Genomic DNA, 14766 nt, shown 5'->3' with positions numbered 1-14766 from the left:
TTGATAGAAATCAACACTATTGTAAACATTGAGAATCAACTCCAAGGGGGGGGGGGGGATTACTGCACTTGCATTCCCTGTTAGTGCGAAGAGCGATGCAGGCGCAAAATCGTGAGATTCTGGAAATGAGATTCTCGCCCCTTGCCGGTGATGTAACTGAGGCGCACGGGCACAAAGGGCGAGAACCTCATTTTCAGGACTCCTGTGTCTGAAGGGGGAGTTTCTTTCTATGCTGATTGGAACCCTTGTTAAAGATGGTACCCCAATCTCTGTGGAGCTGGCCTTGTCTGTCCAATCAGGTCCTGTCCCAGTGATAGCGCAAAACTCCCCCCACAAAGTGGCTCGAAATCTGGATTAAACTGGGCTGTTCAGCTGGGGATCAGAGCCGGACACTCCGATAAAATATTGGAAAATTCCACCCCTTGTCTCAACATTACTGTTCAGGGACAAGGCCACAATCCCTCGGGTATGGGACTATTCAGTCCCTGGTGTGATTTGCTGTACTGATGAGGATATACACTCACCGGCTGATTTTACTGCAATGGAACCCTTTTTTTTAAATAAATATTGTTACAGCTCTGTGATAGGATAGTTTTCTTCATTTTGGTTAAAATAATACCTATGAGTAACAATGAATGATGTGACTGAAACAAATTTCCAAGTGAATAACGAGGAAATGAATCAGTTTGCGATCGAGGCTGATTATAAAACACTTTGAAAGCAAAGCCTCAGGCACCCGCCTCAGCTGCAATCCCAATGCAGGGCTGGGCTTTGATTCTGACCCCTGTCAGTGTGACATTAAATACAGACAATTAGAAGATCACCAAAATGCCAATACAATGTCTGGATCACCATCACCCAAACAATGCAGATGTATTTTTCCCTTCTCATGTCGAACAGCTGCCAGTCACAGCAAAGCAAAATTGGTCGAACAACTTTGGTTGGCACAGTGGGTTAGCACAGCTGCCTCGCAGAGCCAGGGAACCGTGTTCAATTCTGGCCTTGGGTCACTGTTTGTGTGCAGTTTGCACGTTCTCCCTGTGTCCACGTGGGTTTACTCCAGGTGCTCAGGTTTCCTCCCACAGTCCAAAGATGTGTGGGTTAGGTTGCTTGGCCATGCTAAATTACCCCTCAGCGTCAGGGGTCTTAGCAGGGCGGCATGGTAGTACAGTGGTTAGCACTGCTGCTTCACAGCTCCAGGAACCTGGGTTCGATTCCCGGCTCGGGTCACTGTCTGTGTCGAGTTTGCACGTTCTCCTTGTGTCTGCATGTGTTTCCTCCGGGTGCTCCGGTTTCCTCCCACAGTCCAAAGATGTGCAGGTTAGGTTGATTGGCCATGCTAAAATTGCCCCTTAGTGTCCTGACGTGCTTAGGTTAGCGGGATTAGTGGGTATAATAACATGTAGGGATATGGGGGTAGGGCCTGGGTGGGATTGCATTTGGTGCAGACTCGATGGGTCGAAGGGCCTCTTTCTGCACAGTAGGGTTCTATGATTCTGTAACTCACAGGCACCCTGCGTTGACTAGATCACAAATAGGTGGCCAGAGATACTGGAGTTAGAAATCATGTGTTTTTTTAAGCAGAGCACGGTGAGAGAGCAGTTAATAAAGCAGGTAGTATCTCAGGCTGTATTCACAGCAACATTATGTACTACAGTAAGAAGATCATGTTGAACCTGTATAGGACACTAGTTAGTCTTCATCAGGAACACTGCCACCTGTTCGGGACTCATACTTGAGGAAGACTGTGAAGGTATTTGAGAGAGAATAGGAGGTGATTGACAAAAATAATTCCAGGGATAAAGAACCAAAGCTATGAAGATCGATTCGAAAAGTTGGGATTGTTTTTCTTGGGGAAATGGTGGTGTAGAGGAGAATTGATAGAGGGATTCAATGTCCTGACGGTATGGACAGAGTAAATACTGAGAAATTGGCCCCACTCAAGGGAGCTTCAAGGACTAAAGGATATAAATTCAAAATAATTGGCAAAACAGGTAAAACTGATGGGAGGAAAGTTTTTTTTCACCCAGAGCATGGTTGGAGACTGGAACTAAGTACTTATTAGTTGATGGAGGCAGGTTTGAAGGTGGTGTTCAAAATGGAACTGGTGTGTTATCTGAAAAGTCCAAAGCTGTGCAGATTAGGTGGATTAGCCAAGCTCAATTGCCTCTTAGTATCCCAAGATGTGTAGGTTCAGGGGATAGGTGGAGTAAATACTTGGGGTTAGAGGGGTAGGGCCTGGGTAAGATATTGTCAGAGAGTTGGTGCAGAATCAATGGGCCAAATAGCCTCCTTCTGCAGTGTAGGGATTCTGTGCTATGAAAACAGAGAATATGCCATGTTGCAAAGACAAGGGAGCAGATTGAGACTGTGTAGAACGTGCCTTCAGTGAGCCAGTGGGGATTTAATGGGATGAATGGCCTGCTTCTCCACTTTAAAGATTATGATTTTGTGAACTGTCAGTTGGTAAAGGTTGTATTCTGTGGGGAGGTGGAGCTGCAATTTCTGCAGGGTAGAGATCACAGTCACAATGTGATCTACATGATCAACACTTCAGGGTGAGCTTAACAAAAGAGTCTAGGGAAGGATATAGAAGATGTAGTGAAATGGTGTAGAATAAGTCAAGCAGCAGAAAGGAAGCCACCACTGATTTCTCTGCAGCTATGGAAGTGGCCAGCTAGCGCTGCAGAAGTGACACATAGATCTTTGCACATTTGGGAGGGCCGCAGCTATTCATTATAGTTGATAGCCATTCAATGCGAGTTAAAGGGTTTCCAATGAACTGAACCACAACTAGCAAAACTCTGCATATTTTGCAATTTTTTTGCTGCTTATCCGTTCTCAGAGAAGACTGTGTCTAATAACGGACCTCAGCTTTGTTCACAAGAGTAAAATTTATGAGAATGAATGGGGTAAAACACATTAGCATTCCACCTTATCATTGTGCTTCAAATGGAGCAGAGTACAAGGTACAAATGGTTAAGCACGCTCTTGCTAAGAAAATGTTGGATACACATTAGGAATGTCAGCTGTCATTGAATCAGAAACTCAATCTGAACTGGATTTCCTTCCAAGACTCAGGTGTGAAAAAACAGTGAGCGAAGTCGCAGTGACTCACAGGAAGCGGTCAAACATGCGGACTGGGAAATTCCCTAAATCAAAGCTCATGTTACTTCACTGCTCACTGCTTCACAAGATGCTGTCAACAGAGCATTTGGCTAATCTGTCCCATTCTGCCAGGGACAGTTTGATCTAACAGGGTCTTTGCCCAATCTCTTTAATCAACTGTGAAAGGTCAGCAACCACAGGGGAAAAAAACCGTGGAAATAAACCTTCAACATTTATCCATGTCCCTCAAAAGGTCATCTCACTAACCGACATAATTCACCTTTCATTCTGTGGAACGAGCAAAAAAGGAAAAACACTGTTCCTTAAGGTATTCAATCATCCAGAACTATTCCTCTGAACAGGTGCTTAATCGCAATTATTTATCAGATATTTATTCTGTTCTTCTTTCATTCATACGTGACTCTGTCTGAAGCCTCGACACATTGTCCATGCTGACCCTCATTCTGAGCTGTTTGCTCGGCAGGCTTGCACTCAAGGGCAGGGCAAGGAGGCAGATCTCAAGTCTAACGCAGCAGGAACTGGAATTGAATCCATATTGGCGTTATTCGGAACCACACACTAGTCATCTCGGCAACTGAGCCAAGCAGACCCCCACTGTTCTTGCAGCTGCTTTCTGTTGTATTTCACACATTAATGGGTGTGTGGAAAGAGTGAAGCCAACAATCTCTTTCATGACCTAAGCTGCCGTATAGCTTTTGATTGACTTTGTCTACTTGCCCTCCATCTCTGCAATCACAACTTTGACTAAAAGGCCTTTACATTTCTACAATATTCAGATTTAAGGAACACTAAATCATCACCCCCTCTTTCTCCAATGAATTCTCCAAGTCACACTTTACATCTTTAAACCGAGACCCCATTCATCTCAATATTCTCCATCACACTCATTCTGTGGATGGCGCATGCCCAGAATTGCAAAGAATATTTCACATGTGACCTGACTAATCAGATACACTGGTTAAAATAATCAGTTTCAATTTGTATTCAGAGACACTCAAAGAATCATCCAAGCACTTGATTAGTGATGTTGAGAGCAGTTTCCCATTGATTGAACACTTTCAGCAAGTGGTTTATTATCAAATTCAAACCCTTCGCCACTTTTGTGTCATTGGCTTCAAGTGTTTCAAATGTCAATCTGATTTGCTCCAGGAATGACCATTACTCTTTGGTTAAAGCTCCCGTTCACGGAATGAACAGTCCAAAGATGGACGGGTTGGATGGATTGGCCTTGCTAAATTGCCCCCAAGTGTCAGGGAGACCAGCTAGGGTAAATGCACGGGGTTATGGGAATAGGGCCTGGGTGGGATTATGATGGGTGCAGACTTGATGGGCCAAATGGCCTCCTTCTGCACTGTAGGATTGTATGATTCCATAAATGAGATGCACAATTTAAAAGCTGAGTTCATTGGCTCTTCATTGTCCATTACTCTTGAACGTGCTGAGGTACTTTCAATATTCCGACATTTCCTATATGTCCTTCAAACGACCATCAGTTTAGTGGATTATCTGGCCGTTATCACATTGCGGTTTGAGGGAGGTTCTGGGGAACGGGGGTCTGTCACATTGCCTACACTTGGCCAGGTAGGCATGGTGCAATTTCTCAAAGCCATCTGGGTTTTTTGGCGAAGATGAAGCATTAGATCCAGCCCGGGAGGGGGTGCAATGCCTCATCCTGTTGGCTTGGATCTTGTTTCAGCGAGCCCAAGCTGGGATGCAGTGTCTTGTCCTGCCAGCTTGGATCTGGCTTGTCCCTCATATGGGGACCATGTTTGGGCTCAATTTAAATCAGCTTTTTTAATTTGAAATTAAATACCATAAAGTACCAATTTTAAAAAAAGATACTTCATTGACTGTAATACTTTTTTTGGGACTTTGTGGTCAGGAAAGGTGCTACATAAATGCAAATCTATTTTTCCTTAACCGAATGGTCCTGAACATACTATTCACTTTAGAAATGGACATCTTTCTCCTTTACGTTTTATTTGTTGCCAATTATATTTTAATAAACCAGGATACTTAAGTAATGAAATTTATAATTGCCTCAAAATTTGGGCTTTTAGCAGTTGTTGCTGGTTAGACAAAGGGGGTCTGGTTAACGAATTGCTGAGAAATTTCTCAGAAAGAATATTCTCAACCCAGAAACATCTCACCTGGAAAAATATACACAAGCTTAAAACTACAACAAATTTAAGGTACAATGTTTAACTGATGGGTGATCTGGCAGGCTTTCCCACAGCTAACCATCTGAAAGTGGCACACTTGATAACATATTTAGAATAATCTCAATAAAGATAAAGAAATCATCGAATCCTACAGCGCAGAAGGAGGCCATTCGACCCATCGAGTCTGCACCAATAACAATCCCACCATGACCCTATTACCGTAACCCCACGAGTTTACCCTGCTAATCCCCCTGATACTAGGGCTAATTTAGCACGGCAATCCACCTAACCCATACATCTTTGGGACTGTGGGAGGAAACCAGAGCACCCGGAGGAAACCGAAGCAGACACGGGGAGAATGTGCAAACTCCACACAGACAGTGACCTGAAGCCGGAATTGAACCCAGGTCCCTGGCGCTGTGAGGCAGCAGTACTAACCCCTATGCTGCCCCAGAGTCATACAGTGCAGAACAGGTCCTTTGGTTCATTGAATCTGCATCGGTAATAACAACCATTAAAAAAAAATTTGACTATCACCAACTTTTACAGATGTACTATAGAAAGCGTTCTTTCTGGTTGTATCACATCTTGGTATGGCACCTGCTCTGCCCAAGACCGCAAGGAACTACAAAAACTCGTGAATGTAACCCAATGGATCACGCAAACCAGCCTTGACACTGCTGCCTCGGCAAAGCAGCCAGCATAATTAAGGACCCCCACGCACCCCGGACATTCTCTCTTCCACCTTCTCCCATTGGGATAAAGGTACAAAAGTCTGGGGTCACGTACCAACCGACACAAGAACAGCTTCTTTCCTCTTGCTGTCAGACTTTTGAATGGATCTATCTTGCATTAAGTTGATCTTTCTCTACACCCTCGCTATGACTGTAACACTACCTTCTGCACCCTCTCGTTTCCTTCTCTATGAACGGTATGTTTTGTCCGTATTGCGCGCAAGAAATGATATTTTTCATTGTATACGAATAACTCAAAAATAATAAGTCAAATCAAACCGAATAAAGTTGCACTAGTCTTATTTTCCAGAACTCGCCCCATATCCCTGAATATTTCAAGTGCTCGTCCCATTATTTTTTTAAAGACTAAGATAAAAGCAAAAGACTACAGATGCTGGAATCAAACAAAAATGGAAAATGCTGGAAAAGCAGGTGTGGCAGCATCTGTGGGAATAGAATAGAGCTAATGTTTTGCATCTATAAAACAAGTTATTCAACAGTACATCCATTTAGCTGTATACAATATTCTTGAAGTTCTACAATGAGTCACAACCTCACTTGAATCAAGACATTCCTTGAATGATAGCACAGATATAGTTAAATCCCAGTGAATATCCTGATTCTTGGAACATTGTGGCGATGACTAGATGCTGCTTATGGGGAGTGTTCCTTTACAGACACCCTTTACAAAATCCCTGGGAGGAACCGGCTTGAATATGCGACTAATGGAGCTATCCACGTCTCAGACTCCAACTGGAGGAGCCCACGGGGTTGAGACTGACCTCCTGCCGTGCTTTTCAGGGTCATTTTTATTGTATGTTCCCGTCTGACATGGATTCTGAATGAGCTGCTGGGATGAGGTGACTACTGATCGAAGCGGAGAGGAGCTGGATTCTCTGGAGTTCCGCAGAATAAAAGATGATATCATTGAAATAAAACGTTCAAGAGCCTTGAGTAGATGGGTGCTGAGAGTACCCCACCCGCCCTCGCCCCCTCCCCCCAGGCTGAAACCAATAGAGTTGTACATTGCAGAAAAGGCTTTTCGGCCCATCGAGTCTGCACCGGTAATACCTGCCACTAAAACTGCACTAATCCCATTCTCCAGCACTTGTTCCATATCCTTGAATGATATTTCAAGTGCTCATCGAATAACTCCTTTACAGACTAAAATAAAAGCAAATTACTGCAGGTGCAGGAATCTGAAACATATAAAGTGCTGGAAAATCTCAGCAGGTCTGACAGCATCTGTGGAGAGAGAATACAGCCAATGTTTGGAGTCCAGATGACCTCTGCTGAAGGGTCATCTATCTCTCCATAGATGCTGTCAGACCTGTTGAGATTTTCCAGCATTTTCTGTTTTTGTACTTTTTTTTACAGGTTGTAAGGTTTCCAGCTTCCACCACCTTCCCAAGCAGCACATTCCAGATTCCCATCAAATCCCCTCCGAATCTCCTGCCCCTCACCTGAAAGCTATGTCCCCTAGTGGCTGACCCCTCAACCAAGGGCAACAACTGCTCCCTACTCACCCTGCCCATAACCCTCAATCTTACACGCCTCAGTCATGGCCCCCCTCAGCCTTCTCTGCTCTAGAGAACACAATCCAAGCCTATCCAGTCTCTCTTTATTGCTTAAATGCTCCATCCCAGGCAGCATCCTGGTGAACCTCCTCCGTACCCCCTTGAGTGCAATCACATCCTCCCTACAGTGAGGTGACCAGAACTGCATGTGGAACGAGGCACACCATCTCAGAATAAGGTATCAGCCGTTTTGCAGAGTTGAGTAGAAATGTTTTCACTCGGAGGGTTGTGAATCTTTGGAATCCTCCAGGGGACTGTGGATGCTCAGATTTACAGAACGTTCAGAGTCAGGATTGATAGATTGTGGGTGACTCAGGGATTTGGTTCATAAGATATAGGAGCAGAATTAGGCCATTTGCCCCATTGAGTCCGTTCTGCCATTCGATCATGGCTGATATGCTCCTCATCCCCATAACCCTTCAACCAATTACAAATCTGTCTAACTCCTCCTTAAATTTACTCACTGTCCCAGCATCCACCGCACTTTGGGGCAGCGAATTCCACAGAATCACAACCCTTTGGGAAAAGTAGTTTCTCCTCAACTCTGTTTTAAATTTGCTGCCCTGTATCCTAAGACTATGACCTCTCGTCCTAGAATGCCCCACAAGAATGTTCGTCACGTTTACTTTATCCAGACTTTTATCATCTTGTTTATCTCAATTTGACCTCCCTCATTCTTCTAAATTCTAGAGAGTATCGGCCTAAACCGTTCAATCTCTCTCTATAGGACAAACCTCTCATCTCTGGAATCAATCTAGTGAACCTCCCCTGAACTGCCTCCAATGCCATTATATCTTTCCTCAAATAAGGGAACCAAAACTGTGCACAGTACTCCAGGTGCGGCCTCACCAATGCCTTGTATAGTTGCAACAATACTTCCTTACCTTTATATTCTGTTCCTTTAGCTATAAATGCCAACATTTAATTCACTTTCTTTATTACCTACTGTCAGTGACGGCAATGAGGATCGAAGTAGAGGTTCAGCCATGATCTGTATTCAAAACAGAGCACCAGCAGGGGGTCATGCGGCTCATTCCATATCCCATTTCTTATTTTCTCACGTGATGTCTGGAGAAATATGTGCTTTGGAGGAAAAGCTTTCGCATATCTGCGTGTTAAAAGTTGTGCCTGGAACACAGCTCCATCCAACACACCATGTGTCCACAGACACATTAGAGAATGTCCATGGCACAGTAGAGGTTACGCTGTTGTGAGGAGAGGGGTATGCTAGGATTTGGTTAAAGAAACATCGATGTCACTTCAATAAATGTGACTATCATAGCAAGAACCAGAACATTCTGCAGCCATGGAATTGCAACACTGGCGAAGGAGACCACAAACGCTCCTTTATACACTGGAGTTTCCAAAAAGGCTCAATTTCTTCCAAAACTAATGGGGGCAGTGGACAGAATTTGCCATAGTCTTTGTTTAATGAAAGGAAGAAATAGAGGTGAAATTGGGCATTATTCTTGAGGTGAAATTTCTATGGACCCCCTCATCCCCTCCAGATCCCAACAATAGAAAAATCACAGCCTTGGAAAGACTTTTTGAAAAGGTAAGAAAGGATTTCAAGAGTATCATTTTTGGGTCCTTCCTGCTGGTTGGGGATCTTCACCCCAGGTATCGTGCCCCAAGTGTGCTGCTGCACCGTAGATTACTTGAATGTGTGAAAATACCAAATACTTGCTTTGTAGTTGGGTCTCTCAGTGATCAGCTTTCTTGCTGAAGGAATGATCACAATTGAAGAGTTCACATTAAGCTGATCTTTCTCTACACCCTAGCTATAACACTATATTCTGCACCCTGTCCTTTTCTTCTCTACGAACAGTATGCTTTTGTCTGCATAGCGTGCAAGAAACAATACTTTTCACCGTGTACTGATACATGTGACAATAATAAATCAAATCAAAAAGAGTCAGTGCGAACTTGATGGGCTGAATGGCCTCTTTACTGCATTGTAGGGATCATATCCAGAATCTGGAGGCTACAAAGCAGAGGACATTCCACTTTGCATCTTCACATCTCAATTATTTCAGCACAATTCTCTCAGCATAAACAGAGTTACCAAAAAAAAGGTAAAGGATATTAGATCCAAGACCGGATATCATTTTTCCTTTCTTGGTTTAAAACCCGTGCGAGCAATCATCTGTTACAAATGGTACAGAGACCACACGCAAAACCAGTGGTTCCTTGTAACGTAGCTGTGATCATTTGTGGCTGACAAAATTCAGTTCCCATGGGCAAGTCCACACTTCTTATGAACTAAAGGGAGGCCCCGTGATTAAAGTAATCTGGGTTAGTGCGCCCCTGGGCAAGCAATAAACTCATCCGCTGTGTTTTGTATTGCGCATAGGATTTCTACTACGTGCCCCAGTCTCCTCAGATGATGATTAATATCAGTCATTTCCTAAGGGATCAACCTACTAAATAGGTTTCTTGACAAATTGTCATCCACGGTGATAAGCAGTAACAATCAGTTCCCCAGCCAATTAGAATTACAGCGCTTCCTGAACCCAGTACCAAGAGGTTAAGCTAACAAACCATTCAGCTGAAATCCCTTGAACTGGTCATGAAAACAGAGAAGATTTTCCACCATCAAATTTCTACCAATTATAGAATCGCGGTGAGGTGGCGTAGTGGTTAGCACTGCTGCCTCATAGCACCCAGGGGTCCGGGTTTAATTCCAGCCTCGGGTGACTGTGTGGAGTTTGCACCCTCTTTTCCCTGGAGCAATAATTCTGTCTAAACCAGTGGACTCAGTTGTAGTTGAGGTCCTGGGTTCTATTTGCTGCAGTTTATAAAGAGGTTGCTGCGAGCACTGCCAAAAGATCCTTGGCCACTTCCCATTCACTGACATTCGGAAATTTCTAAGAATCGATTTTCTGACAAGAAATTACAGACACACGGAGGGTATTCCGGTCTTTTCATCTTCAAACGCAAAACAGGCAAGACACCTTTGTTATTCCAAAAGAGAAAATGCTGGAAAATCTCAGCAGGTCTGGCAGTAAGGAGAAAAGAGCTGACGCTTTGAGTCCAAATGACCCTTTGTCAAAGCTCTCTTCACCACTGATATTCACTCATGGGACAAGGGCGTCGCTGGCTGGCCAGCATTTATTGCCCATGCCCATCCCTCTTCACCCTTTTTCAGAGGGCAATTGCGAGTCAACCACATTGCTGTGGCTCTGGAATCACGTAGGCCAAACTGGATAAGGACAGCAGATTTCCTTCCCTAAGGACATTAGTGAACTAGATGGGTTTTTCAAAAATTGACAATGGTTTCATGGTCATCAGTAGATTCCAACCTTTTTTTTATTGAATTCAAATTCCACCAACTGCTATGGCAGTATTTGAACCCAGGTCCCCAGAATGTTAGTTGAGTTTCTGGGTTAATAGTCTCGCAATGATACCACTGGGCCATCATCTCCCCTCTCAAAGGGCACAAAGCGTTCTACTTTTGTCACAGCAGTATTCCAATAACAAACCTTTTGCCTGAGCTACAATTCAAGAATTACTCATGAAAATCCTTAGCTTAATTGCTCTTCACCCCTCCCCACAGCCCCCAGTCACCCCAAACAAGCTGAAACATTCATGTGTCCAATGGCAATGAAACACACCACTCATGATAGGTGTTCTTATAGCGGTCGCTGGAAGAATATATCTGGCATCTACCGATGACCACGAAACCATTGTCGATAGCTGGAAAAACCCATTTAGTTCACTAATGTCCTTTAGGGAAGGCAATCTGCCGTCCTTACCCGGTCTGGCCTACCTGTGACTCCAGAGTCACAGCAACGTGGTTGACTCTCAACTGCCCTCTGAAGAAGGGCAGCTAGGGATGGGCAATAAATGCTGGCCAGCCAGTGACACCCATGTCCCACGAATGAATAACAATGACCTCTCAAATCCACAGTGCAGGTTTCAAGTTTAGAAATCACACTATGTGATATCAATGCGCGAATGCTGCAAAACTGTGTGCGGAACACCTTCATGCCCCGTCTTCCCGAGGCACAATGTTCCTGATAAGATAATCAAACGTATTTCTTTACATGCTACAATCGTGCCGCACAATTGCAAGACCTTACAGAAGACGACAATTAGAACAAAAACTCACGGATTCCTGTCACGGTTATCAGGCTTTATTAATGTTTTATAAGGCACTTCCACTTAGAAATAGCGACATGCACCGTTAACAAGATGTTAACATCTACAGTGATAACATCCAGGAGCTGGATCTATTACTCATTCAGGCTTCTTGGACGTGATTTCAAACTGGTTTCAGTATATATTCAAAATCGAGTTCTCCTGTCCTTTTTAATGGCAAACATATTGTAAGGCTGGGAAAAGGGTAATGCAAGGCTAACTCTCTTACCCGAGACAATAGTGTAACCAATGCCTCGTGGCCTCCCTCTGTCCTGGTCCAGCGCTGTAATCATCCGAATGGTCTTACCCTGAAAATTAAATTCAAAACACAGTGTATTAAACAGCAGAACAAACAAAGTTGCATTTCATTCTTCACCATCACCAGACACCCTGTAAATCTATCAAAACCCGTCTTTTTTTAAAAAATGGAGTGGCTGTATGAACGTGGCAACCAAATGGTCAACACGGTGGCGAAGTGGTTAGCACTGCTGCCTCTCAGCACCAGGGACCCAGGCTCAATTCCTGGCTTGGGTCACTGTCCGTGTGGAATTTGCACATTCTCTCCATGTCTGCGTGGATTTCCTCGGGGTGCTCCAGTTTCCTCCCACAGTCCAAAGATGTGCAGGTTAGGTGGATTGGCCATGCTAAATTGCTCCTTAGTGTCAGGAGCACTAGCTAGAGTAAATGCAGGGGGTTATGTGGGATAGGGCCTGGATGGGATTGTGGTTAGTGCAGACTCGATGGGCTGAATGGCCTCCTTCTGTGTTGTAAGGATTCTGTTCTATGATTTTACCTCTGGACACTAAGGGGCAATTTAGCATAGCCAACCCACCTGACCTACACATCTTTGGAGTGTAGAAGGAAACTGGAGCACCCGGAGGAAATGCGGAGAGACATAGGCAGAATGTGCAAACTCCACACAGACTGGCTGGAATTGAACCCAGGTCCCTGACACTGAGGCAGCAGTGCTAACCACTGTGCCGCCATGCTGCCCATAGATCACAGAAATGTCATGAACAGGTAGGTAATAATCTAAAAGATGAAGGGCAAGCTGACCTTTCCATTGAAAAGCAGCAGAATACTAAAGGGCGGAGGGTCCAGTTACAACTGAGCTCTGGTCAGACCACACCCAAAGTTACGGTGAGTACCACACTTTGGTCAGGCTATATTGGCCTTAGAGGGAATTCAGCGTCGATTCACCATAATGGCACCGAGATCCCCCGAGGTTATATAAAATGGAAAGGTCACACAAACTTGGCTGTATTCCCTGGAATTCGGGAGATTGAAGGCTGATTGGATTGAAGCCATAATGTGGAGATGCTGTCTGAGGAAGGGGCAGCGTTCCATAAGCTCGGGATTCTAAATAAACCTGTCGGACTGTAACCTGGTGTTGAGAGACTTCTTGGATTGAAGTTTATGGTATTGAAGGAGAGGAGACAGGGTCGATAAGAGAAAAAGCATTTCCACTGGTTGAGTTTCGGACCGAGATTTGTGGGGCAGAGTCTAAGAATCTGTCCTGGAGTGAAATTGGGAAACTTTTTTTTTTACACAAAGTTGGGGGGGTAGAGATTTGGAATACTGCCACAGACGGCAATTGATTGTTAGGTCACTTGTTAATTTGAAACAGATGGGCAGATTTTTCTCACCCAAAGTTATTAGGGAACACAGGGTTAAGGTGGGCGTATGGATGTAGGTTGCAGATGATCTCAGTGGGTGCTGGAACAAGCACGAGGGGTTAAACAGCCTCCTCCTGTTCCTGTGTGAGTGCTATAACCAAACAAAACCTGATAATGAACTCGGAAAGAAGGCAATTGAGGACACACAGTGATGCAACATGTATTAGTGCTGCCTGACATGTCCTCCTAGTCAACAGCCAAATGAACAGGACAATCCATCTGCTCACTTTCCAGGTACGCCAAGATTCAATTCCACAGGGAAGTGATTTCTCTTAACCAGAGAATATCTACAACCTGAATAGGAAGGGGTGGGCAGCGGAAGAGTAACCAGCCATATTATTTTGCTTACCTGGTTCAATTCCGATAGATTTAAAGTGCAACGATACATCAAAACCAGGCCTCTGAACTGTGGTGTGTGGTTTGCAATCTCTGGCCATCTCACAGGATGTCCTGGTGACAACCAGCCCACAGAAATGTACATTCGTACGCCCTCAAGTAGCAGAGTACTGTTGTGTCAAATCCTTATTTTTGACTGTGCTCCCTCAGGGCAGAGTAGCCCAATGCAAACGTGGCAGTGTTGCAGTTACGCTATGGAGAGCGCACTGAGGTCCAAGTCCGGTGCGCACACAGCATGGTGGCACAGGGGTTAGCACTGCTGCCTCTCAATGCCAGGGGCCCAGGTTCAATTCCTGCCTCGGGTCATTGTCTGTGTGGAGTTTGCACATTTTCCCCTTGTCTGCACGGGTTTCCTCCAGGTGCTCTGGTTTCCTCCCATGGTCCCAAGATGTGCAGGTTAGGTGGGTTGACCATGCTAAATTGCTGCTTAGTGTCCAAAGATGTATAGGCTGGGGAGATTTGTGGGGATATGGGGACAGAACAGGGGGTAGGCCTGGATAAGATACTATGTCGGAGAGTCAGTGCAAAGTCAATGGGCCGAATGGCCGCCTAACGTAGTGTTGGGATTCTATACTGTGACAATGAATGCAAATGTTCGAAATCATAGCATAAGAAATATGAACTAATTTTAAAATTACAAAACACTAATTATTTTTGTACAAAGTCTATATTACTGACTAAGCTCCCCCCATCACCATCAGAAAGGCGAAATAAAACACAACCTGTGTTCACTCAAGTGGAAAATGTCAAATAACACAATCCTATTTTAATTACTGAACCATAAATATTTCAGCATAAGTAATCGGAACAGGCAGGCAATGTGTTTCAAAATGTCAAAGGGCACAGGAAGCTTTTTAATGTTCTCCAGCTCAACATTTAATTGAAGCTCGACGTTGATTTTATTTTAAATGCTGATTCAATGATTCAAAGCGAGAACAAAACACACAGAGGC

At 44.4% G+C, this 14766-nt stretch overlaps 1 protein-coding gene across 1 annotated transcript in view; it reads right to left on the bottom strand.

The window, feature by feature from the left end:
* cdh23 (cadherin-related 23) overlaps positions 1 to 14766 on the bottom strand; it is a 767458-nt gene that overhangs the window by 526774 nt on the left and 225918 nt on the right. The window contains exon 9 of the mRNA XM_080215942.1: positions 11972 to 12050. Coding sequence (XP_080072068.1) covers positions 11972 to 12050 — 79 coding nt within the window. The remainder of the gene's footprint in view (positions 1 to 11971; positions 12051 to 14766) is intronic.

The sequence above is a fragment of the Carcharhinus amblyrhynchos genome, chromosome 31, assembly GCF_965287045.1.
Source record: "Carcharhinus amblyrhynchos chromosome 31, sCarAmb.v2.hapA, whole genome shotgun sequence".
Taxonomy (NCBI): domain Eukaryota; kingdom Metazoa; phylum Chordata; class Chondrichthyes; order Carcharhiniformes; family Carcharhinidae; genus Carcharhinus; species Carcharhinus amblyrhynchos.
Note: the sequence above shows the minus strand (reverse complement) of the source record. Positions and strands in the feature narration are given on the sequence as shown.